At 45.5% G+C, this 27794-nt stretch overlaps 1 protein-coding gene across 2 annotated transcripts; it reads left to right on the forward strand.

The window, feature by feature from the left end:
• On the forward strand, nt 1-26384 carry MAN2C1 (mannosidase alpha class 2C member 1). Of its 2 annotated transcripts, XM_072981882.2 has the most exons (26): nt 1-193; nt 1637-1762; nt 2644-2767; nt 4211-4281; nt 4778-4955; nt 5967-6156; nt 8031-8137; nt 8624-8734; nt 9382-9474; nt 9569-9685; nt 10026-10121; nt 11411-11556; nt 13301-13424; nt 14045-14166; nt 14761-14846; nt 15251-15421; nt 16163-16245; nt 16845-16939; nt 17458-17562; nt 18495-18651; nt 20576-20719; nt 21195-21304; nt 21817-21896; nt 24104-24249; nt 25433-25536; nt 25631-25910. In XM_072981882.2, exons 1-26 carry the CDS (start codon nt 75-77, stop codon nt 25758-25760), a joined length of 3135 nt encoding a protein of 1044 aa, XP_072837983.2. In that variant the 5' UTR covers nt 1-74; the 3' UTR covers nt 25761-25910. The 2 variants fall into 2 exon arrangements, with proteins under 2 accessions (XP_072837983.2, XP_078237057.1); XM_078380931.1 differs by having other exon boundaries at nt 25433-26384.
• Nucleotides 26385-27794: the final 1410 nt, after the last annotated feature.

A 27794-nucleotide genomic window follows, 5' to 3' on the forward strand; every position in this document is an offset into this window, starting at 1 on the left:
CTACGCGCTCCCTGTGGCGCAGAGGAGCTATTTGTGTGCCGGACCCCAGGAGCGACTTTTGATCCTTCGGAGCGATGGCGGGGTCCGGTGAGGAGTGGAAGGCGCCGAGATTGAAGCACCGGCGGACTACTCTCGAACGGGTCGAGAAATTTGTCTCCGACACTTACTTCCTCGACTGTAACCTCAGGGGCAGGTGGGCAGGGGTCGGTCCGGATGCTAAAACCTTCCCCCTCTGTTCGCGCCCCCCCCTTTCAAAACCAGGGAGTTTGTCTTGATGCTGATAGTTTAAAATAGTTTAGAGCTGAGCTGATTTGCCTGGGGATCCTGGAAGTTGCAGTCCAAAAACACAAGCCTGCACATCTTTGCTATCAATTTAAACAAGCAGACAAAGCCCTTTCTTCAGGCAAGCCTTCCCTTGCTAACAAGGTTTTTAGATGGATTGTCACGCGTTACAGTACTTCTTCGACTGGATTTTTTGTACTGCTTAAGTTTCCCATTTCTCAGAGTAGCATTTTATATACATATATATTTTAAATATACATATATATATATATATATTAAATATATATATATATTTACACGTATTGTTCTTAGCTTTAATATTGCCTTTTAATGCTGTAAGATGCCTCTATACTCCTTGTTTCTAGCTTTAATTATTGTCTTTTAATGATGTTAACCACCGTTGTACTATACTCATTGCTTTCAACTTTAAATATTGTCTTCCAATGTTGTAGACCAGTGGTCCCCAACCTTGGGCCTCCAGATGTTCTTGGACTTCAACTCCCAGTAATCCTGGCCAGCAGAGGTGGTGGTGAAGGCTTCTGGGAGTTGTAGTCCAAGAACATCTGGAGGCCCAAGGTTGGGGACCACTGTTGTAGACTGCCTTGGGTCCTGTTCAAAGAGAAAGGTGGGGTAAAAATATAAATAAGTAAGCCAAAGAATCTGGAGGAAACTCCTGTATTTTACTATCAGAGGCTACCATGGCATCTCTGTTCTGTTCCTAGCTTCTGCATAGCCTCCTGGAGCATTCAGTTTCAGAGCATTTTGGCTGGAGTCGTTTTAGCTTTGTGTCATGAAAAGTGTTCATTTCTCTGTAACGCTAAAAGTGTGGAAGCCAATAAGTTTCGCTGTCTGTGAACTGGCCACGTACATGGATTGGATGGGGTGGGTTAGGGTCGGGTTGCCAATTTTTTTGACCAGCCCCTTTACTTGTCCTTTTTAAAACAATTTGATCTGCAGCAGTTTATGGAAATATCAGATTTAGGTCTGTTCTTTGCAAAGCATCATGTACTAATTTCAAATCAAACTTTTGTTAAAATCACATGCTGATCAGACATACTCTGCCAGCCTCCTTAATAGCCACCTTCCACAAAAGGAAAGATGTAAGCCACCAACGCAGGGAAAAAGGAAGAGAAAAACTCTTAATTTATTGTTGAGGAATTTTCAGCCCTCCTGGTGTTTTGGACTACGACTTCCCTAAGCCCCAACAAACACAGCCAGTGGTCAAGGATTTGTAGGAGTCACAGTCCATAAGAACTGGCAGGCATGAAGTCATCAGGCCTTACCATAGATCTTGTCATGTCAAGTACCAGTTTGATGAGCTGATGAAGGCATGGCTATGTGTTTTTAATTTTAGGTTGTTTGGTGACACCTGCCCATTGACATCTCTCTCTTGCTTTGAAACCTCTCAACGTATTCCATATCATGTTGCTGTAAAACAGAAATTCAGACCTATAAAAGTTGGAGACTGCTTTGGATGCACGTAAGTATTCACTCCTAGGACGAGCGACTTGGGATGCTTGAACAGACATCTGTTATGTTACATCTTTGGTCAGAATTTTCGTGTGGCTTGGTTGCTCCGTGTGAAATATAGGACACGTCACAGGCCTTGGCATGTTTACTTGAAAGCCCCACAGCGCTCAGTGAATAAAAACAGAGCTACTCTGTAAATGGCTTTTTCTAATTTGAAACCAAGAATTTTGAAATTTGTGGCTTGATTATATTTGTTCTTGGATTTCTTCTCTTTGCTTATACCCAGGGGTAGCCATGTCATTTTCTTTCAACAGAAACAACAGATTCTTGAGGCAACCTAAAGACTATCAAGTTTTATTTGGGGATAGGCCTTTGTAGACTGTAGTCCACAGCATCCAACATCAAGTAAAACTTGTTAGCCTTTCGGGTGTCACAAAAGTCTGCGTTATTTAAGTGCCTCGTGTTGCAATGTTTAAACTTTATAGTCAGGACTGTTCATCGCCTGAGTTTAAATCTAACCAGCTCAGGTAACTAACTTGCTCTGTATAAATGTATGTTAATATCTGTTAGTATATCTCTTTGTTTTGTTTTTGTTTTTTTGCTAAGTCCTTGCTTGGCACGTACATCCGATTGGTATAATCCATAAAAAGACCAAAAACAGAATTTACACACTAGATTAAAGCAGACACTTATGTAGGTCCATCAATGTAGGCCCTGTTTTGTTTTTAATTTTCTCATGAATGTTTGTGCTCTCTTGCAGTCAAATTGTTGCACAGACATTTATTGAATTAACTCTACAGTAGTTCCAGTGAGATTATTGCTCTGTGGAAGTTCTGAATAACCTTTGCATTTAATCTGTCTTTCTGAAAGTATGTACATCTCTTCCCTAAGGTGGCATACCTGTTGGTTTAAAGTGGAGCTCTGTGTCCCCAAAGAATGGACAGGAAAGGAAGTTCACCTTCTCTGGGAAAGTGAAGGCGAGGGGATGGTTTGGAAGGAGGGCCAACCTGTTCAGGTAAGGGACTGTCATGAAACCATCACGAGCTAACATGTCAAGTGTGATTGATTGGCTGACCCGTTTGATCATCATGAAGCCACTCTGTCTTAACCTACCCCCTTAAACAATTTTTAAAGAAAGATGCTGGATCATCTTCAAAAGGTACAGTGGGGTCTTGACTTGAGAACTTAATCCGTATTGGAAGGCGGTTCTCAAATCAAAAAGTCTGTAAGTCAAGTCTCCATTGACCTACAGTGCATTAAAAACCGATTAATCCCGTAACAGGCCGTTTTTGTTCCATTTTGGTTTTTTTCTGGTCTGTAAGTCAAATCTCAGTCTGCAAGTCAAACCTAAATTTTGCGGCCAGAGAAGTCTGTAACTCAAAAAGTCTGTAAGTCAAGCCGTCTGTAAGTCAAGGGTCCACTGTACCTAATAAACATATTACTCTTTACAAACCTATTTTTCTCCTATTTCTGTCCCTACCTTTTTATCAAAAAAATTAAGAGCTTAGAGAGGGTCAGCATCTGTAACTCAGTTTCGAGCCACATATTCAGGCTAATGAAAGACTTGATCTGTAACCTTTACAGCTTCTGAAGCCTTTGCATACACCCCTATGGACATAATATCTGGCTTTCCTCATATACGTTGAGCTGTTTACCTTTGTTCTAAGGTGACAGGAGTCAGTATGATTCAGCTGAGACAAGGGTCGGATCTTTGAGTTTCAACCAGTCTTCCCCCCCCCCCCCCCCCGAGACAGACAGCAGTTATTGACTATGCATCCTGGCAAATGACATTTGTTGCAAACTGATAGAGCCTCGTGGCACAGTGGTTGAATTGCAGCACTGCAGCCAAGACTCTGCTCACGACCCAGGTTCAGTCCCACATAGCCAACTCGGTTGACTCAGCCTTCTGAGACTGGTGAATGGAATACTCACCTTCCTGAAAGCAACCCTTCTGTCTGCTGGGAAATTACTCCAGCATGCCCTTCAAAAGCAGAAGCTCAAAAGCTGAACCGGAAAGCTCCAGCTTGGGAAAAGATTGGGATCAGGCTGGGATCCCATGACGTACACATTTCCTGGACTGCTCCATGGGCAAGTCCAGTTGTGATCTATTTTCCCTATGTGATCCCATCCTCAATTTCCCTATTAGCCTCAGAAGCAGGAAAGGCCGTTCCTCTGCACCCAGTCAGAAATTCAAGATAGTAAAGAGGAAGAGACTGCCCTTTGGAGTAGACCTCCTGGGGTCCTCCAGCTTGCATGGGGCCGTGCTGGCTGGTGACTCTGGGAAGTTTAACCCCAAAATATGACTTTTCAGGCTATCTTCTTTTTCCTTGCCTTCTAAGAAGAGAATGCTCTGAATTTCCATTGGGTGGGGGTGCAGGCTTATTAGCATGGGGCTTATTTTCAAGTCTTGCTTTTCCCCAATTTTTCTCCCATTTTTTTCCTGCTTTGCCATTGGCAGGGTTTAACGACAGAAGGGGAGAAAACGAGTTATTTATTAACCGAGAGCCTAAAGGAAACAGATCCTCACAGGTGAGCAGTTCTAAGGTTTCAAAGATTTCCTAGACAGCACTTTTGTTTGTGTTGTTTTGTGATTGTTCATTTTTAAAAAACAAATGCAGAACTATCTTGATTTTTAAAATTACTGGGGGGGGCATTGGGATGGGTTTTTTCAAGCTTTATGCTGTTCTCTCATCCATCGTATGTCCTTTTCAAAACAAAGAATGAGTAACACAGTGGGTTTTAACATTTCAAGCAACAAGCAACTCCAAAACATCTTGCATTTTAAAACACTTCAACACAAATCCAAGGGCCAGTTTCTGAACCCACCTCCAGAGTGACACAAACCATCAGAAATGCAGAGACAAGAACAAAGAAATTGTAAGAGGGCTGGAAATCCACTTGGAAAATAGGGAAGGGGAAAACTCCTTGTTTGAGATCCTTCGCATAAGTGGAGGGGCCACCAGGTTTAAGGAGGCTGTATTAAACTACAGAGGGGTGAGATTTCTGTATTCTCTTATGCCTGCAGCTTGACCTTATATGTGGAGGTTGCCTGCAATGGTCTCTTTGGAGCTGGGAAGGGTAGCATGATTGCACCCCCAGATCCAGACAAGAAATTCTCTCTGCACAAAGCGGAACTGGTCGTTTACAACAGGGATGTTCATGAGCTTCTGGTGGACTTTGAGATCCTTTTGGACATGGCCAAGGTAAAAAGTTGTCTTTTTAAAATCACTTTTGTGATTTTTTGGGGGGTGGGGGGTAGAGGCAGGGGCTAGTTTTAGTGAAGGGGTCGGCAACCTCATGCCCTCCAGATGTTGTTAGAACTCTCATTTATTGGTTCTAGCCAGCATAGTCCAGGGTGAACAACACTGGGAGTTGCAGACGAACACCGTCTGGAGGGCCACAAGTTGACCAATGCTGCTGTAATGAAATGGACTGGTCCAACCCGCCAGCCAGCCGTGGTGGGATTTTAAAACTAAATAAGTAAATAGCTTAGAATCAGTAAGAATCATCCCTCTGGAAGCCTTTAAGGTGAGGCTTTTCAATGAAAGCAAGGCCTTGCGATGTCATCTTTTTCTGGAGGGGGTGGGTTCAAGACCAGGTGAGGATATCTGGTTACTTTCAGGTTAGAGGGGGGAAAGTACACCTTTTGGATGCGGGTAGAGGTCAGAGGAGCACGGGATCCCCAAATTCTCCAAAGGATGGTAGATTAGATGCTTGTACAAAACGGCTGTCTTTAAACTGAAGCAGTTTACTTATTAACTGTTAGAGTGGTATGACAATGGAACCCATGACCTTGGGGGTGGTGGTGAACGCTCCCAATGCTGGAGGCATTCAGGAGAAAATTCGGCAACCCACTATCAGATCTGTTTTGATTTGGATTCCCACCATGAGCAGGGGGTTGGGTTGGACCCGATGGCCTTATTTCCCAACCCAGTTCTTCTGTGGTTCTATGATTGTGCTCTGCTTGGTGGTCAGTCCCATTAAAGGCCTCTTCATAAGCGTGTGCTGAATTGTAGACAGAGCAAAGAATTTATTCTGCTTCAGCATCACTGGACCATCCGTGCGAAGTGCTGTGAACATTAACGAATGGCACTCTTCATGTGGATTTGGGATTTGGCAATTAATCTCCAAATACAGAAATTGTGCTTTGAGTAGGTTTGTTCTGCCTGTGTGTTTTGCCAGCCTAGCGATACATGATTGTCTTTGTAACGTAGCTCCTCGGGGAGGAGAACCAGCGCAGTTTCCAGGCACTTTATGCAGCCAATGAAATGGTTAATCTGTGCAATGTCACCAATCCGCGGAGTTTCTGTGCGGCACGCAAGGTTGCCTCCTCTATCTTCAGTCAAAAGAATGGAGAGAGCCAGCACATCATCCATGCAATGGGCCACTGCCACATTGATTCGGGTAAGAGGGGATGATTAGGGGGAGGCCTACTTCAGCCCAAGAGTCAGCTGGGACATCAAGCACCATTGGACAGAGGAGAGTGTGGGAAAGGGGTCATGATCGGTCTGCAGTGAGCTGATAGTTTTTGAGGTCCATAAAATATAGGCAACATGTGTAAGAGGTATTGTTTGGTTTGCCGCTTCGAGAATCTTCTGGCCGGAGGATTCTCAGGTTGGTCATTCAAAAAAGTAACTTTTCCAAGCTGTGACTAAAAGGAAGCAGAGTTCAACCTCTGTCTGTTTGTCTACTGGGAGAGGAGCCCCATCAATGATCTGCAAATTCATTAAATCGACTCATGCTTGATTGGCTTACTTTTGTTTCCAAGGAGTGTATTTCATTCTGTTCTGGTGATGCTGGATCCTTCATTCGATCCTCCACTGGGCCTCCTTGAGAGGGGCTGAACTCAATGATCCATAGGGACCCTTCCAGCTCTGCAGTTTATTATTAGCTTAGGGGATTAGAGGTTGGGAGTTTGATTCCCCTGTGTGCCTCCTTTATAGGGGCTGGACTTCATGATCCATAAAGTCTCTTCCAGCTCTGCTATTCTAAGAGGAGGAGGATTAAGGGGGGAGAGGAATGGGAGGGGGGAGAGGACTTCAAGGCCAGCGCTTGGAAAGTTACTTTAAAAAAAAAAAGTATTACGGTTACTCACCATTACTGCGTATGAAAACGGCTGATTGAGATTCCTTGTAAAACGGCTGTAGTAGAAACGTGTTGCCTTGATTGGTGCAAAACTCATTTCCTTTCATTCCTTGCTTTGGGGAAGGGGAAATCTTAGGGTTAATAGGTTAACCTGTGCGAATTTCAAAACTCCAGTGACAAAGCCTTGAAGTGCCCTTAAAAAGCAAGTTTGGAAAAGTCAGTAGAAAAGGCAACTTGCTATGTTAGTACGATCACTTTGCTTCTGCTTCTTGCATCAGTTTTGAAATTTAACAATGTTGTGGTCCCCCTAAAAATCAAGGAGTTACAGGGGACTATGTTATTTGCAACTACAGTGGTGCCCCGCTTGACGACGATAATCCATGCCATTAAAATCGCTGTTAAGCGATATCGTCATCAAGCGAAAGTAAAAAACCCATTGAAATGCATTGAAAACTGCTCAATGTGTTCCAGTGGGCGAAATACCTCATTGTAAAGTGAAGATCCTCCATAGGGGAAGCCATTTTCCATCGCTGTCTTCTGGAAATAGGACCGGAAAACAGCAGGAGGCCATTTTGAAAACCTGACGATCAGCTGTTTTTGATCGTCGTGAAGCGAAAAATCGGTTCCCGAAGCAGGGAACTGATTGTCGTCAAATGAAAAAAACCCATTGAATCATAGTTTTGCAGTCGCAATAGCGATCGCAAAAAAGTCGCCATTCAACGGATTCGTCGTCTAACGGGGTCGTCGTAAAGCGGGGCACCACTGTAGTTACTTCCTAGGGTTTTCCTCTCTGACAATACCCCTTATATTACGAGACAAGTGGCCAAATTTTGTGCTGCAGCAATGGTTATTCCTGTTCAGATGTCTGGGTAGGTGATTTTAGATGGATAATATAATGCTTTTAATATAACACTGGCTGAGGTTTTACTTATACTAAGGATTTACGATGTTATTAATTGAAAAGGAGGGGCTGTTTTATCATGTTTTAATGGTAATTCTACAATTCTGCCTGATTTTACAAAACTGCAATTATATGTATGTACTGTATTTTATATTGATTTGGTTTTACTGGTCTTTGACCATAATAAAGTATTCATTCCTAGGCCTGTTGAAGACAGGCATTAGGGTATATAGCTATTATAAAAAGCAAAATCAATGTGACAGTGAATGTCTGCTTACAATTTTGGTTTTAGCCTGGCTGTGGCCTTACGAGGAGACAATCCGCAAATGTGCCCGCAGCTGGGTGACTGTCGTACGCCTGATGGAAAAGAACCCAGAATTCACGTTTGTCTGCTCGCAGGTACTGATACGTGACGCACCCCTGGGTTTCATTTGCTCGCCTTTGCAATTTAAACTATAAAACTGATTAAAATACTTTGAATGATTAAACACTTGTCAAACATTAAGGCTACCTTAAATATAAAATGGCATTCAGGGACTTCTACTGTCAGTTAAAGATGTATCTCTTTCCATGGGTATTTCACTGATGGTTAACATTGCCCCTGGATTTTTAATGGCTTTTGTTATTTTAATCTACCTGTTTATATAACGAAAATGAATATGAAAATTATTTAATTTTTGTTTGTCTTTCTCTCTGTCTCTGACTTTCTCTCCCCCCCAGTGATCAAAATAATTAGAATGTTCTAGTCTAACTCTGTCTCTCAAAATTTCTTGAGATCTAGAAGCCTCTGCTTTGATTTTTTTCCCCATGTGTAAGCCACAAAAGTTGAAGGGGGACCATTTTTTCCCATGACGTGCAGGGTGTGACTACCCTCTTTTTTTGCAGGCTCAGCAGTTTGAGTGGGTGAAGAGCTGGTATCCTGGACTGTACGCTGAAATTCAAAACTTTGTCAAAGAAGGCCGTTTCATACCTGTTGGGGGTACCTGGGTGGAAATGGTAAGGAGGCAGTGCCCCCCTCCCCATTCCTGGTAGGGCAAACCAAGTGAAAGTCAAATGGCAAACTCAAATTCATAAAGATTGGGATGTCATTGTCATTCCCTAATCCCTGCAGTCTGATATTCTGTAGGAAAGTGGCATGTCAAGATAATCCTTGTTTGCTTGCGGTGGTCATGCTTCAGAAGGAGTCATTGCTCAAGACGATTACAACGGTTGCTGTTTATTCAACATCCAACTGGCTGGATAGCTCAAGGAGTTAGGTCTCTGGCTGTGCAGCCAGAGGTGGGGAGTTCGATTCCCCCACGGTGTTCCTCCAGGGAGAAGAGCCAGCCTGGGTGGCCTTGGGCCAGCTGCACAATCCCAGGGCGCCCCCTAGAGGAAGGGAATGGGAAACCACTTCTGTGTACTGTGTCTGCTAAAAATATTTTAAAAATACAGGGAGAACAATGAAAACATGGAACACTTGCTTATATGCTGAAATGTTGCACAGACATCTTTCCCCAGCGTCACCCTTTCAACCTGCTAGATCATCCCAAGGGAGGTTCCTTTGGGTGCCCTGTGTTTTATGAAGTTTGAGGAATGAGGGTGGAAAAAGCAGAGGGGCGGACGTTTTCATGCAATGACGCAGGTCTGTGATTCTCCCTCAGGATGGGAACCTGCCAAGTGGGGAATCCATGGTCCGCCAGTTTCTGCAGGGGCAGAGATTCTTCCAACAGGAATTTGGGAAGCCCTGTCAAGAGGTAGGTGCCGCTTCCTCTCACTTCTCCATCCCTTGCGTCTAACTCTGGAACATACTGGCTAGTGTTTCACACAATGTTTTCTTCCCCTCCTCAGTTCTGGCTGCCAGACACATTTGGCTACTCGGCGCAGCTCCCCCAAGTGATGCGCGGCTGTGGGATCCACCGTTTCCTCACCCAGAAACTTAGCTGGAACCTTGTGAACACTTTCCCAGTGTGTGGCTTTTTTTCTCTCTCTCTTGATCCTCCTGTTGCCGTGATGGTGATCTGTTGTGTTTTATTTTTTAGTGTGGCATCTGACCCTTCAAAAATTATTGGTATAGTAACTGTGTTTAGCCTTTAAATAGTGTATTTCATTGAAATAAGCTGCCTTGGGTCCTCTTTAAGGAGAAAGGTGGTGTAAAAATATTAGAAATTAATAAATAAGTAGATAACTGTCCTGAGTATTCTTGGGAATTAGCCCATGGAAGTTAATGGGGCATCTGTTAACCCCTACAGGTTTGGGCTCTTATTGGGTTCTTCTGTTTCCTTTTCCTTTTTTATTATTTTTGCAGCACAACACTTTTTTCTGGGAAGGGATTGATGGCTCCCAAGTTTTGACCCATTTCCCCCCCGCAGATTCTTATGGGCTGGCTGGTCGTGTGGAAGAGGTAAGCAAAGCAGGCTTCTATACCCATGCTATATTTCCCCCTCCCTAGAAAGGCAAGTCAGGGACGTGGTGGCGCTGCAGGCTAAACTACAGAAGCCTCTGTGCTGCAAGGTCGGAAGACCAGCCGTCGTAAGATCGAATCCACGCGACGGAGTGAGCGCCTGTCGCTTGTCCCAGCTCCCGCCAACCTAGCGGTTCGAAAGCATGCAAATGCAAGTAGATCAATAGGGACCACCTCGGTGGGAAGGTAACAGCGTTCCGTGTCTAAGTCGCACTGGCCATGTGACCACGGAAGATTGTCTTCGGACAAAACGCTGGCTCTATGGCTTGGAAACGGGGATGAGCACCGCCCCCTAGAGTCGGACACGACTGGACAAAAATTGCCAAGGGGAACCTTTACCTTTACCTTTACCTAGAAAGGCAAGTCAGTGCCATTCCTACCAGGGTGAAGGAGGTTTCCGACCATTCAGAGTCCAGGGAAGTAAAGACACCTTTGCAGGAAGGGTGTCAAATTATGCATGGAGTGGAAAAGGTCAAGAGCAGCCGCCGTTGAGTAGACACAACCAGCGGAAACTGGGCTCACAGGGACTAGAAAGCCAGGAGCTATTAAAAAATGTAAATGTTCCTTTTTAATTATATTCTTCATAGAAACAGCCACACAAAGATGGAATTAAACCCTTGACCAACCTAGAGCGCAGACATTCCTGAGATTTCTCACTTAATTGTTCTGGCTACTATAATATAAGTTCCTGTCTTAATCTTATAAGGTGGGAAGTATAAAGTGCATTTGGCGAATCAAGTCCAATCGGATTGTTTCTGCTGGACAGATGGGTTGATCTCTGGCTGGTAAACAGAGATGATTCTATGATTTCCCCTCCATTGGCTGGCCCTCTCATGCCCTTGCTGGATCCTGCCCCCCAAACATAGCTGCCATCCTCCCAGTAGTTGAGGGGAAGATGGGTTTTCCCTCTGCAACAACATACTGCTGTGTGCTACATCTCTTCCCAGGTTACACATTTTGTCTAGCTTGGCCTTGAATGGGCAGTTAAGATCTACTGCTTCTACAAAACACCTGCTCTTGATGTGCTTGTCATGGCTTGTGGATATGGATCCAGACAGCAGTCTCTGTGTTTGCATTCTCCACGGTGATGCCCGCTATCATGAGGGGCACATCAGAATTTATCACTGTCTCATTGAACGTAACAGCAAAATGATGCATGTTAAGGAACAGGGAGGGGTGTGTGTGAGAAGGTATATCTCTGTGTCCCGTTTGTGCTGCTTCCCTCCTAGATGTTAAAAACCGTGAAGAATAACAGAGACAAGGGACGGGTAAACCACAGCGCTGCTCTCTTTGGGTTTGGAGATGGGGGTGGTGGCCCAACGCAGAAAATGCTAGACAGGCTAAGCCGAATGAAGGACACCGACGGTTTACCCAGGTCAGTTTTCATTTACAAAGACTGATTGATTAGGCATCCTTCAGTCTCAAGAGACTATGGTAACTTGCTCTGAGTAGAGGTCTTGGAACAGCGTCTAGTGTGGCTGAGAAAGCCGATTTGAGAGTGACCATCCCTTCCACACTGAAGACAAACACAATCTGTACCCCATCCAGCTCTCTGATTTTGCTGGTTTCAGGACGGCCTCTTTGCCTCGGCCTGCTGGACAAGGGTCTCTTCAAATTGGGAGAGACCGTGATGCACCGCCTGCCTCCAGGCTGAACGCTCAGAGGTCAAGGTTCCCCATCTGTTGAGGTCCTTTTCTAAGGCCTTCAGATCCCGCTTGCAGATCTCCTTGTATCGCTGCTGTGGTCTCCCTCTGGGGCGATTTCCCTGCACTAATTCTCCACACAGGAGATCTTTTACAAAGATCACTCCATTCACAACAGGGCAAAAACAGAGTTACGGATATCAGACCTTGCAGTTAGACCTTACAGACTCCTTGTGCTTGCAGTGAATTGAGAGGAAAGGAAGACTTCCTTCTCCTGCATGGACCTGGCTGGAATCTGAGATCCTCAAGGGGTTGAAGCCTATTATGTGTCCCTCTATCCCAAGAGGCTAGTTTGATGGGTGCCGAGACCAGGCCTTCTCAGCAGATGCACCCACCTTGCGGCTTTCCTTTCAAAGGGGAAGTTAGACTGGATGGATCTCTGTTGAGTTTCTGTGGGCCGTGGAAACTGTATTATCCCAAAGGACCTTGGTCTCTAGGACTGGGTTTAAAAAAAACCCAACCCAACAACTTCTGATTTTTCAAGAATGTTCAAGTGTGCTTTTAAAATAGTTTTTGGTGTGTTTTAGAAATTGGTTTTAAGAATTTTGTTTGGAATAATTTGAACATATTGCAAATTGCTTAGGGAGCCCTGCTGAGCAGAAAGATGATGAATGAATGAATGAATGAATGAATGAATGAATGAATGAATGAATGAATGAATGAATGAATGAATGAATGAAGGGAATTAGGGTCAGAATGAGTAGCTTACAATCAGGACATCGGATTGTCAGCTGATGGTTTTATCCTGAATTGGACCTTGGTTTCATTAATAAGCTTTGTAATATCTGACTAGGGATGAAGAATACAGTATATGACTTTCCAGATGTGATTCCTCAGAAGACCATTAGCTCCAGCCGGCATAACCTTTAGTAGAGATGGGCACGAATCGCTGATTCAGCAGTTCATGCCACTTCATTTTTCAGGTGTTCAGCAATTCCCAGCCCCGCCTCCTCTAGCAGGTGCCCACTCGGAAGCAGTGCCCAGAGGAGGCGGGGCAGGGAAGCCAGGGCGCTGTCTCTGAGTGGGCGCCCGCCGGAAGAGGAGGGGCTGGAAAGCACCAAACACCTATTCAGCTGAAAGATGAACCTGCATGAACTGCCAAACCAGCAGTTCGTGCCCATCTCTAACCAGTAGTTGTAAATCGGACTAGCGATGGTTGCATCCTGCCTTCAGCTGGGATTTGGAGTAGACCGGCTATTCTCAGCATTTGGCCCTCAAAGTATTTTAGGCTTCAGCTCCCACAGCTAGCTTACCAGCGATTGGGCTGACTGGTTCTTCTAGTGGATGACGTTCAAAACAACTGAAGGCTGAGATCAACTGAACTGCATTGACTTAAGTTTTTTCAGGCCAATGGCATGTTCTCCCATTCCTGGGGCTTGCCCTTTGCAAACGGGTCTTTTCTTATCTTACTCGCAGGGTCCAAATGTCTGTCCCGGACCAGCTTTTCTCAGCTCTGGAAGAGCAAAAGGCCCAGCTGTGTACCTGGGTTGGAGAACTCTTCCTGGAATTGCATAATGGCACATATACCACCCACGGGCAGGTAAGCCTCTTCAAGGAAATGCAGGAGGTAGGCTGTTAGATCACTGTTACCTCCGGAGCCTGGTGACAATTCTTTTTGGGGGCCATTGCCCCAGAATCCCACAGGCCATAGTGTGGAATCCTGGGACCTGTAGTCCAGAAAAGCATAGGTGTTCAAGAGAAAATGGGACCACCCTCGGTCCGATCTGCTTTGATTTGGATTCTGGCCTTGCACAGGGGGTTGGACTGGATGGCCTTAGAGGCCCCTCCCAACTCTGTTATTCTATGATTCTATACTATAAAGTGTTAACTCTTCTACTTACAGCATGTAGAATGATCACACACCAGAACAAATTTGGAACATTTTCCAAGATGATTGGTAGTAGCATTCGGTGCTGGACCTCTTGCGCTGTACGATTACGTGCTACAATTCTCTACCGATTAGCTATTAAACGAGGTGGAATTTACTTTTGGGTAACTTCTGAATGAGCATGTTCTGGGCTATACAAAGTTTGCAATGGAAAGTTTCAAGGAACACCTTTCTGTATCAGTCTTGGTTTTTTTGCATACATGTGGTCTTTTTGTTTTATTAACAAGTCACTGTTCTTCATTTCTGAAAAACCCATGTGGCCTTGGATTTAGATTAAAAAGGGAAATCGGGATTGTGAGATCCTGCTCCATGACGTTGAGGTTCTCAGCAGTCTTGCTCTGTCAAGGAGAACGTCTTTCCAATACCCTTCTGCTCAACTTCAGCACCTCTGGAGGTATGACCTTGAAGGAATATATTTTCTGATTCACACAATGGGGGGGGGGTGGCTGGCTGTAGAAATAGGAGTGCAGATGGCCAAATCCGAAGAGGGGAGCATGGGCAGAAGGCACATCGCCACATTGGCGTTCCTTGACACAGACTAGTAGCATATTCTGTCTTATTTAAAACTTCCCATTTTGTATTGAAGGCTTCAAATGTGCTTTTGATTCTGGCATGTGCTTCAAACTTTGAGTTTCCTCCTTTGGACCTAACCATGAACTTCTGGTTAGTTGTAAAAACAGGAGCGTTGAGCTGTGGGTTGGGGCTGTGGGTTGCAACCAGAGCCAAAGGATGGGAGTTTAAATCCCCGCTCTCTCGTGGATGATTTTTGGGCCTCCCTCTGAGTGGCTACGCAGAGGAGCTTAGCCTGAGAAGATCCGGTAGGTTGGGCAGATGACAGTGGGGAGACATGCTAAGTAAGGAGGATGAAATCTAAGAGCTGTGTTATGGCCCTTGATCGCCTATCTCACTGGCTTGTGTACAGGCAAACGCCTCCTCTCTTTCCGGGGTCTCAGATCTGTTTCTTCCCCTTCCCTGCTTCTGGCTCTAGGCTGCTGCTTCTGAACCAGTTTCACGACGTGTTGCCAGGCAGTTGCATCCAGCTTGTAGCTGAGGACGCCATGAGATACTACGCAGGTGAGGAGGGGGAAATGCCGAGTGTAGAGAAACAAGGTCAGCACGAAGGCATTTGCTCTTAAGGGGCCTTTGCTAAACCCATTGTTATCTCCAAATGTAGCCGCCATAGGTATAACCAGAAACATAACTGCCCCTTTCCTCCCTTTGAAACCAGTCTCTTTTTCTCCATGCAGATTCAAAATAGTGTGATGGATCGACTAGGATTTCCTTTAATTAAATGGCAGCCTTAATCAAAATACATATATACCCTTTTGTCTCTTCCTTGTTCCCTTGTTTTGGTCATGTTCTGATGGTGATACCCTGAGGACACAGAATTCATTTTCTAATATTTGCTTCCATCTCAGCTCACTTTGGCCGGGCAAAAGCCCTCTCAAGGGGTAAAAAACCTTCTCCTCTCTCCCCAGAAATCCGCCGCACCGGAGCTCAGCTTGTGAACGATGCTTTGCAGTCTTTGTTTGGGGACCTCTCGGCAGGCGGTCCGAAGACGAGCGAAGGTGTCGTGGTCGTGAACACCTTGCCGTGGGAACGAACCGAAGTTATTGCCAGAACTGGACCAGGGGGATCGGAGGATTTAGGTACCTAGTGAGGCTCACCTTTAAAGCCTTTTAATTTGCGGGCTGGTGGATCTTTATGCCTGAAAGTGATGGAAAAGTTGCATTACTTTTGCTGCTCGTTGTTTTTCACTTTGTTTTTCGAGAAAACCCTTAGGACTGATAAGACCGCTGCCTTTCCCTGTCCAGAGGCCTCAACATCTCTTTTAAAATAATCACAGCTAACTTGAAAATGTTACTGGCCCCACCAGTAAAATCATGTTCTTCTTGTCGCATTGCTTTCAGGCGTAACTGTGTTATGCAAAAAGTAACAAGTTACAAGGATCTGGTTATTTGTAATTTGCAAGCTCTACGTTAACATGTCCCATGGAAGTGCAGACCGTGACATTTAGAGTTTAGCTAGTAGGTCCACTCATTCCCAGGGCGAGGGCTTGTTCCTGGGTAGGCACTGGGATCGGATGGAAGAGGCTCAGAGGAAGGGTCTGTGCCTAAGTTTGCCCCCTCGAAGGCAGCAGGAAAGGAGGAAGACCAAATACGACATGGAATGACACCCTAAAAGAAGGCACAGGCATGAGTCTATAAGAGTTGAGGTTGAGGACAGGCCATTATGGAGATTGCTGCTTTGTAGGGTCATCATAAATTAGAGGTGATCTAATGGCAAATAACAACAACAGCAGTGCTGTTTAGGCTGATCAGACGTTCCTCCAGGAAAGAAACACAAAATCTTTTTCTCTCTTTTTTTTCTTTGGCACCTCTCAATGGCAGCTCTGGTGACGGTTCCCAGCCTGGGCTACTGCGCCGTTCAAGACTCATGCCCGCCTGCCCATCCTGTGACAGTCGCCCAAGAGGTGAGCTGTTCCTTGGCCTTCCTTGGGGAACTTAAGTAGCAAATCAAGGAGAAAATAACGATGAATCTCAGGCCCCAGCAGACATAAGAAAGGGCCCAGCTTGATTCAGACCAGAGACTTTTCTGGTCCACTGGCCTGTTTCCTCCATAGTGGCCCGCAAGCAGGGCACGAGGGCCACGGTCCCCTCCACTCAGTGGGCCCAGCAACTGGTCCTAAGAGGGCAATACAGCTTCTGGCCCCAGTGGTAGCACCATCGTGACTGGTAGTCAATGATCACCTTGACTGGCCGTAAATTCATTTAATCTTCTTTAATTTAGTAGCTGTATTTCTGCATATTTTCTAACTGTCCTTCCCGAGTCCGGCTCATGCAGAAGACCTGCTCGGTTTTAGCTAGGGAGGCAAAAAGGCCAGGCATCTCCTTAAATTTTCCTCGGTGTTTAGGGGCCTGCAAGTAAGATTGTAAGCTAAAAACTACGGTGTGCAGAGTAACTGATTTAAACTCTTTTTAAAGATCTACAAACTAGATCTGTTCATGGGTGGGGGGATTAGATTGAAAGATTTGAGTCCATTGATTTTTTTAAAAGATCTTTTCTTTCCAGGCAGATGGATCCGTAGTCATGGAGAACGGTTTTGTCCACGTCCGCCTGGATACCACAGGCCGCGTCTCCTCGCTTTGTCTAGCAGATCCCAGGAGGTATTTTTCAGACCCAACTGAACTGCTCTACAGTCACAAAGAATGCAATTCTTTGGAATAATAGAGTGGTTTAATCTAAATCACTGCCATGGGATGCAAATAGAGCAGCACCCGAATGGCCACCTAGCCCCTCATTAAACATCTGCAATGAAGGACAATCCAGCGACACAACTTGAGGCCCTGTGTCCCCCAGAATGGCTCTTATCTGTAGAATGTTCATCCTAATTAGAGAGGGGCATGAACTGCCCAACCGGCAGTTCGTATCTTGGCCAGACCGATGTTTGGCTCTTCCCTGCCTCGCCTCCTCTAGCAGGCGGCCCCTCTGAGGCAGCGCCCACTGGGGAGGCAGGCTTGGGAAGCACCGAACACCCGTTTGGCCGAGAAATGAGCAGGCACGAACTGTCAGTTTGGCGGTTCGTACATTTCTCTAATCCTAAAATCCGATTCTGTCTCATTTGCACCTCCTCCTGGAGCCACACGCTGTGTTCTGCTTGAACGGTCTCTGTGTTTTGTTCCAGAGAGTCCATCTCTGAAGGTTGTTGTGCTAACCAGTTTGTGATATTTGACGATGTTCCCTTGTACTGGGATGCCTGGGATGTGATGGATTATCACCTAGAGACCAGGTAGGTGCCTTTTTTACTCGGGTACAGCTCAGAATTTTCTGATCTGCATGCTACAGATTTTTTTTGTGCCTCTTGTGATTTCAGCAAACAAGAGATGACTTATCATCCTATTGGCTAAATCCAGTTTTAGTTCAGCAACTGCAGGCTCATTGAAGTTATCAACATTACTTATGCCTAAGGAGTCACATTCTTTTCAGTGGATTTAACCTACAGTACTTCTTTTACAGCCTGAAGACTGCTTTTGCCCGGACTGGGCAAGGTGGAACTGGAATGAGATTGTTAGGAGACAGACAGACAGGAAATAGAAGGAAATGCAACCTGCTCACCCAGACCTTTTGACTTCCGGACATGCTGTACAGAGCCCATGCTGTTCTAGTATTGGGTGTTTTCTGTGGAAAAATTGTCAAGGGGAACCTTTACCTTTACCTATGGGGGAAAAACTCACCGCTATGCGGAAATCCTCCATTGGAACTTGGAACCAGCTATTTTGATGCAAAACACTCAAGACCATAGTTCATTCCAGGAGGTCCTCCTTAACCACAGGATCAGTATCCACTGATTCACTTATCCACGATCTAAAAACTATTAAAAGAAAAATCCTAGAAATACAGATTTCCAAAGATGAAGTTACCACTAAAGGCAGCCAGAGACTATGCATATTGTTCACTATTAAAATACTGCTCACCATAATCTGCATTTTTCAGCATCTGCAGGGGGCGAGGAACCCATTCCCTAAGGATGTGTGGGTCCCAATGTAGTAGTAAAGTGGTTTTGCATCCGTTGACGTGTCTCCATTATCTCTCGGTAGGGCTGGAAAAATAACTCCCTAACACCCCAGAAAGTTGGTGACAGCAGTTTTGACCTGGATGAACCGCTGGTTTGACCCGTTATTCATTCATCAGGCAGCTTCTGTCTCTTCTTGTCGTTTTCAGGAAGCCCATCATGCATCTTCTTCAACCCCTGGAAATTGCCCAGCCGGGAGGGCTGCGTGGCAGTGTGACATTCTCCCTACGGATCGGTGAGAAGAGCAGGCTTACTCAAGAGGTGGTCCTGGATTCGGCATCCCCTTGTGTCCGCTTCCGGACTCAGGTTTGATATTTTTAGATCATACCTTGAAGCAATTCTTCTTCCCCTAATCAAGCATCTACCTTGGTTCATCGAAATATTGTATACAGTGGTGGCCCGCATAGCGAACACTCCGTTTAACGACGAATCCGCATAGCGATGCGGATTTTGCGATCGCAAAAGCGATCATATTGCGATGTTCTAAATGGGCTAAACAATGCATTGCGATGATCGGTAAGCATTTCGCTTACCGATTTTCGCATTGCGATGTTTTTTTGGCGGTTCCAAAATGGGTGCTGGGGAAAAAAATGGGCACCCGCAGTGTTTTCGCACAGTTTCCTCGCATACCGGGCGGTGAAAATGGCAGCTGTATGGAGGATTTCCGCATAGCGGTGAGTTTTTCCCCCATAGGAACGCATTAAACGGGGTTTAATGCGTTCCTATGGGGTTTTGCGTTCCGTATGGCGATGATTCCGGATAGCGACGATTTTCCTGGAACGGATTATCGTCGCTATGCGGGGCACCACTGTATATCGTTCATACTCTGCTACCTTATTGTGTGTGGAGGTTACTCTGGACTTTCAAGGTCTATGTCAGTAGAGTGTAACCTTTGCCCAGATTTTACCAAGTTGTTAAGGCTAGAAGGTACGTAGCCATGGACTGCATGCTGGTTGCTCCAAAACATGGCTAGTTCAGTATGAAGGTACTTACGAACAGCAGGCGGGTCACCCAGTTTTGAATTTACCACTTGAATGATGAATGCAATGAAATGGTTTCTATCCCATCAGTAGAGGGAGCAGCCCTCTCCCATGAAATAACACATCTTTATGGGAAGTGTGTACAGCAGTATCATTACAGGAGGACCCCCCCATATCCACAGGATTAGTATCCACTGATTCACGTATCCACAGTCTGAAAATATTAAAAACGTTAAAAGAAACATTCCCAGATATATATATTTCTAACAATGAAGTTGCCAGAACTGGCCACTGCAGGAAGCCGGAGACCACGCTATGTATAGTGTTTGCTATTCAAATAGCACTAGCGCTAATCTGTGTTTTTCAGCTTCCCCAGTGGGCTTCGAACCGATCCCACACAGATACGAGGGTCCGACTGTATAGATACAGATAAATGAATTATTAGTTAGTAATTCCACTGGTTCTTTTTCCTTTGTTCCCTAATTCACTGGTTACAGATATTAATTCATGGCTAAAACTACCTTTTCTTAGGATGTAGTCCCATCTTTGAATTTTGCTATTGTTTGTCTATAAACACATACCTGCACAGATGTGCATAAACCTGCCTTCTAATAAATTAATTTCAAGCTGGAAACGACCAGTTTGCGAACCTTGGTAATGACAACCAAGATGTTTCCTATTCTCCGACTTCACAGTTCTTCTTTTCTAATTTTAATTGAAACTAAAAAGCAAGAACAAAAACGTATTTGTCATTCCTTCCTTAGAATGTTTTCATGGCCACCCGTTGATTTGGAAGCACGGCCGGGCTAAAAGATGGAAAAGGTGGTGGGGCTGGGGGGAAAACAAAACAACCCAGCAACTAATTCTGAGTTAGAAAGTTCTTATCATGGGAGAGAAGTCCAGAAATTGCCATGATACGGAAAGCACTGAATAAATATGGATGAAGAGGACAGTGCAACAGTCCTATAGGACCCCCTATCTGCAGGATCAGCCTTTGCTGATTCATATCCACGGTCTGAACGTATTTAAAATATTAAAAGAAAAATCCCAAAAATATATATTTCTAAAGATGAACTGGTCACTAGAGGGAGCCAGAGACCATGCTGTATAGCGTTTACTATAATCCACATTTTTCAGCATCCGCGGGGGGGGGGATGACCCTGCACCGATCCCCCATGGATAATGGGGATCCTACTGTCCTCGAGTTTTCCTTTTCCTCCCCTGGCAGAGGTGTATCTTGTTGTTTGCAGGTTGAGTGGAACGAAGCTCATAAATTCCTCAAGGTGGAGTTTCCGGTCAAGGTTCGCAGCCGGAACGCGACGTACGAGATACAGTTTGGGCACCTGCAAAGACCGACCCATGAGAACACCTCCTGGGACTGGGCCCGGTTCGAGGTGAGGCTCTGCCTGCCGCTTTGACCTGGGGTGTGCAAAGCGTGAAATGGATGCCTCTGGTCGATTTCCCAGACCGTTTGCTAAGTCTAAGAACTGCCCATTTCCGAGAAATCCCAGTGCTCGTCAGCCTGTCTTGTCCTTTACCTGAAAAGTAGAGCACCTTTTTCAGTCCGAGGAATTATTAATCCCGTTTCAGAGAAGCGCTCTGTGTGCGTGTGTGTGTGTGTGTGTGTGTGTGTGTGTGTTCCCTTCTAGAGGTGGGTGTGGCCAAAGGTAGAAGCATATTTTGCCTTAAAGCAGCGCTCCCCAACCTTTTAGGGACCGTGGACCGGCTGAGCCTCTGGGGAAGCCAGCAGGGCTGGGCGTCCTGCAGGACGATGGGAAATCGTCCAACCCGGCGAGCCTCCGGGCCCCTTGGGTCTGTGGTGTGTCGAGGACGGTCCCTGAGCCACCCTTGCTGTGCTTCTTTCTTGAGGTCTGGAGCCACAAATGGATGGACTTGTCCGAGCATGGCTTTGGCGTGGCCCTGCTGAACGACTGCAAATACGGCTGCTCCGTCCGTGGCAACGTGATGAGCCTCTCCCTGTGAGTTCTGGAGGGATGGTGCGAGTGTGTCTTTCTTGCACTGCTGAACAGAAACGACACATGCCGGTTACTGTGTTGATCTACAATTTGCCTTAATCTAAAGAACACAGTTAAGAAAGCCTGCTTTGGCAAAAACCACTGGCTGTATTGAGATAATCATTTGGTATATGTGGCGTTAATGATAAGGGTAGATTGTATAGATGACTTCATCATATTTGTTTGTTAATAGCATTCTTACCTGATTCTCTGCTAAAAAACATATTCCCAAGCAACTTGTAGTAAAATACTATCTGAGCCTATGGGCTTACAATCTAAAAAGGCATGACATGAGAGGAAGGAAGGAGGGGGAGGGAAGAGGAAAACCGTTCTCTTGACTTCATCTCCCCCCTGCGGCAACCGACTGAAGTGGGTGCTGGGGGGCGACAGGTGAGGGACAAACTGTCAGGGAGGTGGTCCGTCAGCAGGGTTGGATAAATGGCTCTGCTCCTATCGGTCCTTCCCTCTCTATGCAGGTTAAGAGCACCAAAGTCACCTGATGCCACTGCCGATATCGGCCGCCACCAGTTCACCTATGCGCTGATGCCTCACGCAGGTAAGCTGACCAGGGAATCTGGCAGAGGGGTGCACCAAGCCTCTCCAGGTGGTCAAACAGCCCTGCCCACATAGGGTGGGCAGAAGATCACCCCTCTACTCATGGCAAGGCCACGGCTATTTATGGTTTCTCTTCTGGACCAGGTGGGGACATGGTGGTGCCGCTGCTAATACAGTTGCATAAAAACCAGCTGCTTCCTTTTTACGCTCTGCGGGGCAAGGTGGGCTTTTTCAAACATTGCAATACAGGAATCTGTCCGAAGTTTTGAACCGAGATCTACCCCCATGGCCACAGTCTGCTACGAGACATCGTGCTGCTGCTGCGTGGGTACTCTTGCTCGGAAAGCAGCTGAGCTCGAGATTGTGAATGATACGGACTTACCGCTGGCCTCATTGGCCTGTGAAGAAACGGGAAGGGACTCGGGAGGGGGGAGCTGAGAGATCCACAGTGAGCGCCAAGCTGAGCGACTCCCCAGCCTACCTCGATAGGAGGGGATACAGGGCTGCCCAAGAAGGTATCATTGGAAGAGTATATGATATTGACATCCAGGCTACCATGGCATCTGAAGCCTGTGGCCGCACCCATAAGAGATACAAAGGGTTTTCTCGAAGGCTTTCATGGCCAGGATCCGATGGTGGTTGTAAGTTTTTCAGGCTGTCGGGCCGTGTTCTGGAGGTTTTTCTTCCCAATGTTTCACCCGTCTTTGTGGCCGGCATCTTCAGAGAACAGGAGCTCTGTCTGTGTTCTAACTCCTGTCCTCTGAAGATGCCGGCCACAGAGACCGGGGAAACATTGGGAAGAAAAACCTCCAGAACACGTCCAGACAGCCCGAAAAACCTGCAACCACCACGAAAGGCTTTTTCCTTGCCTTTTGGAAAGATGTCCCCGTGTAGGTCTATAATTAGCTCACACGAGCCGAGACTATTGTTAAACTAAAGGCCTATTGAACTAGTTACAGTTGAAAAAGATTCAGGGACGTTCACATAGTACAGGAAGACATTGCCCAGCAGGATGCTGTAAAAGCACCATCATCATCTTAGAACTGCAGAGTTGGAAGGGACCCTACAGATCATCTAGTCCAGCCCCTGTCAAGGAGGCTCAGTGGGGAATCAAACCCCCAACCTCTGCAGCCAGATACTAAATGGAGTATATGGTCCACTTTCCAACAGAATGTCCTCTGTATGCAGATTTGAGGGATCAAAATCTTAAAACTTTAACCAACCAGGATTAAGAGCAATCCCCCTTTCTGTAGAGTTTTAGTCCTGCTAGCTGGCACAGACTCCGAGACCTCCTATGGGACCGCTAAATTCATTAAACGAGCCGCGGGAAGACTGAACTCATTTGCCTGCTTCGCCAATTCTCCAAGTTGATCTTGCAACTTGAAGCTTGTCCAATGGTTTTATGCTTTTCTGTTTATATGCACTTATATTAGGTGCCAAATGTGATTTTTAAAGACTGGCTTAATCTCTGCTCGAGCATATTATAGCCTGACTTGCTATGTGTCACGTTCCCGGGGGTTACAACAGCCGAAGTCCGATAAACCAGTCCAGGGTCAGAGATATCAAGAATGCAAAGCCAAAGTCCAGAAACCAACTTACAGAATGAAGTCCAATGTCAAATTCCAGGGTCCGATACACAGTGTAGTTCAGGGTCAGAGTCCAGAGTTCAGAGTCCAATACTAGGGTAGTCCAGGGCCAAAGTCCAGAGTCCAATACCAGCGCAGTCCAGGGTCAAAGTCCGGGGTTCAGAGACAGGAACACGATGCAAGAAGCGTGGATACAAGCCAAGGTTTTGACTCCTTGCTTCCACGAAGTTTCTGGCTTCACTGGAAGCTTGTTTTATACTGAAACAGCTCCTTGAGCTGCTGGAAAGCTTTCTATTCTGCTAATACTCAGGACTAGATGAACGTAGGTTTTTGAGCGATCTCTGATCTTCTTGTCCTAAGTCTTTCCCGAAGCCTGCCCCGAAGCCTGTCTGCTGTGGAGGGAGAATCTGGAAGTGGTTCAGGTGTTTCTGATCTCTTCACATTCTCTTCAGCCACAGTTAACCCTTCTGGGTCCAGGTCTTCGGAAACACTCATGACACTATGAAGCCATCAAGTATTCGCATCCATCACTAGGCTAGCTTCACTCCTGGGGGTCCCAGCACTGCTCATTCTGTCTTGCTGAAGCTACATTACAGCTTTTCTTTTTCTTTTTTCGAAACAGGTTCTTTCCAGGAGGCCGGGGTCATCCATCAGGCCTATAATTTGAACTTCCCGCTCCACACAGTGCCAGGGGTCTCAGGCCAGTATCAAGCTTGGAGCGCCTTCCGGGTGGAATCCCCTGCGGTCGTTCTGGAAACGATAAAGCAGGTAAGGAGCCCAAGGGAATAAAATGAATGGATATTAACATGAGGCCGTCAGAACGGCTGGGTGCCATCCGAGGGTCTCCAGTTCCAGCATGTGCATGATTGATTGATTGATTGATTGATTGATTGATTGATTGATTGATTGATTGATTGATTTATTTATTTATTTATTTATTTATTTATTTATTTATTTATTTTATACCCCGCCTATCTGGCCCACTGGACCACTCTAGGCGGCTTCCAAATATAAAATCAAATAATAAAACATAGACAAATACATAATAATCAAACAGGAACAGCAGTAAAAATGAAAAGTAAGAAAAAATCAAGAGTTGGCTGGAGGGAAGGCCTGAATAAACAGCCATGTTTTTAATTATTTTTTTATCTTATTTAAAGTATGTTTACTTCACCTTTCTCCCAGAAAGGGACTGAAGGCAGCTTAGATCATTAAAAACACATTATTAATGTGATGCTGAAAACCACAGATAATAGCAAACTATGTAAAAGGAAGAAAACCAGAAAAAAGTATTTTTACCATGTATTACCAGAACTGGTCACTAGGGGAAGCCAGGGACCATGCAATGTAGTCTTCAACAGCACAAATACATAACATAGACTCTGGCCCCCTCTAGTGGCCAGTTCTGGTAAATACGTCATGAAAATACATATTTCTAGGTTTTATTCTTTTAATATTTTTTAACATTTTCACATTGCAGATAAGTGAAACCGCAGATGCGGCTCCAATATACAGGGATCCTACTGTATTCAAATATCAAAAAGAAGTAAACATATGAAAAACATTACGTAAAAGCATTCCTAAAACAGACTTGTTGGCCACCCTCCTGAGATTTTATGCTTTTCCCCTCTTTGAAAAGTTAGCGCTCGTAGGTACACAGTGTCACAAGCTGGGGGCAGGGGCATGAATGCCAGTAGCTTATATAGGACTAGAAATATTGTACCGAGTCAAGAAACCTGATATTTTTTCTTTCTTTTATTTTTCTCTATTTATGCTTACTTTTTTTGTTTTGTAAATTGTTATGAAGTTATTTCTGTAATAATTTTTGTGTTATTTTTATTTGCTGTTTTATGCTGTATTTGGAAGCCGCCTAGAGTGGTCGCAAGACCAGTTAGGCGGGATATAAATCCAATAAATAAATAAAATAAAACCTATCTGTCTTTCCTTCTAGGCGGAGGACAGAAACGATGCTCTGATTGTGAGGCTCTACGAGTCGCATGGGAGCACGGTTGCCACCTGGCTTCAAACGAGCCTCCCGGTCCAAGAGGCAGCCACGTAAGTGCCGCGTCTAGTTGGAGGGAGAGATGGCCACAAGGGAGAGGGGCTTGGGCAGGGGGCTCCTCCTCATTGCACCTTCCTTATTTCTCAGGTGTGACCTTCTGGAACGGCCCACTCCTAACCATCGCCTGCCCATGGAGGAGCGTGGCTTGAAGCTTTCCTTTACGCCTTTCCAAGTGCAATCTGTCCTGCTGGTCTTGAAACGAGGAGAGAGAAGCTGAACTAGCCAGATTAGAAGTTGGTGCTTTGATGAGCACTGCTTGACCATCTCTTTGGGTTCAGTCTTTGGTTACCCATAAAGGCAAGGGGATAGGCTTTGGGGTTGTAGCATCTATCCTGCTTCTTAAATCTTCATCTTCCAGAAATTTTGGACTTCCAACTCTCGGAAGCTGAAGGCAGCTTGATTGATGTCCTGGGATGCCAGGAGCTGGGCCTCCAAAATATCTCCAGGGCTAACAATTAGGAAATCGTTGGTTGTTGTGGGTTTTTCGGGCTGTTTGGCCCACCACAAAAATACAACAAATGTTACGGTCAGCAAAGGACAGAAGGGACCCCCCCCCTCACCACTACAGGAGTATACCAGATACCTTGCAGTTGTGGACAGGTATATATTGGAACCACAAAACGCAGCATCCACATCAGAATCAAGGAACATGAGAGACACTGCAGACTAAAACAACCAGAAAAATCTGCAGTAGCTGAACATGCCCTAAAACAAACTGGACATGAAATTCTATTTCAAATCACTGAAATACTGGACAACACCAGCAGTCATTACATCAGACTGCACAGGGAAGCCATTGAAATCCACAAGCACCAGCAGAACTTCAACAAAAAAGAGCAAAGTTTGAAACTCAACAAAACTTGGCTCCCAGCTCTCAAAAATACAGTGTGCAAAAGGTCAAAGAACTCTACCCACCCACAAGGACAGGGGATCACTACACACAAAAGATCAGCTAACGACACCCATTAACCACAGTGACAGATAATCTCTTCTCCTTAGCACAACAATACACCCACAAGACGACATACTGATCACCCATCTCCAGAAAAAGACAAAAGCCTATCTCACAGCCATAAATATTCCACTCTCAGCCAACTACTGTGTGGGGATATTTCCCCACACTGCTGTACACCAGAGCACAGGTTGCTGTCTTCTGAAGATGCCAGCCACAGAGACTGGTGAAACGTTAGGAAGAACAATCTTCAGAACACGGCCAAAGAGCCCGAAAAACCCACAACAACCATTAGATCCCGGCCGTGAAAGCCTTTGCGAATAAATTAGGATATCCACTGAATTAAAAGATAGAAGCCCATCCACCATATGCATGTGAAAGAGGATGGCATCAAGTGAAGCTGAGCTGATCCCCTGCTGCATTCCTCTGATCGCTAGATGGGGATGACTTACCTATTTGAGTAAATAGTGTGAAGTCAGACACCCTTGCCAACCTCTGCTCACCATCCAGCGATCTATATTGGTTTACTCTGGTTTATCTTGTGCTCACTCTCTTTAAAAGGGGCTCAGGATCTAAGAGATCATTGGAGGGGAACCTACTTTAGCAGGTTGGATGAATCCAATTTCATAGAGGGTAGGAGCCCCAAAAGGGAGAAGATCAGACCACTAAGACAACTATCCCAAGTTCTTACTGCCAGAAATCAGGACTTAGCAGAAGAGTAATTTAAAATTTTCAAAATTTGGGGGCGGGGAAGCTGTACAAACAATGGTGGCATGGGGAAGGTGGCATGGCTATGTGTGGGGAAATCCAGGGGGGCTGATTGGAGTTCCAGGAGCACTGGGTGCGAGAAACAGCTGGGCTTTGAGAAGATTCAGAAGCTGGCCATCATACATGCAGTTTAGATGCCGTGCTACCTTCAGGCCTCTGCCTATTTTAAACCGATAGGAGGACATCTTGGAGCAGGATCACTTGATTAAAAATAGATTTTTATTAGAATAAAAAAAGCAGTTATCAAAGATATACTGGAGAGAAAGCGCTATCACTACAGGTACGAAACATTTGATTGAATAAAAGTGTAAAGCATGCCCTCGTTTCCAAGTCTGGGTGATTAAGCGATGGATCAAATCCCACTCATTTCTGAGCAGAGGTATAGCCCTCATAATCAACCGGGAAATCGTCTTTGGCAAAGTTTCAACTTCAGTGGTCTGTCTGGTTCTCCCTGCCTGTTCCAATTTTACTTGTAACAGTCTCGGAGATGCTATTTGCATTTCTAAAAAAGCCCCTCTGTACTTTAAATAC

This window comes from Pogona vitticeps, chromosome 12 (assembly GCF_051106095.1).
Source record: "Pogona vitticeps strain Pit_001003342236 chromosome 12, PviZW2.1, whole genome shotgun sequence".
Classification (NCBI taxonomy): domain Eukaryota; kingdom Metazoa; phylum Chordata; class Lepidosauria; order Squamata; family Agamidae; genus Pogona; species Pogona vitticeps.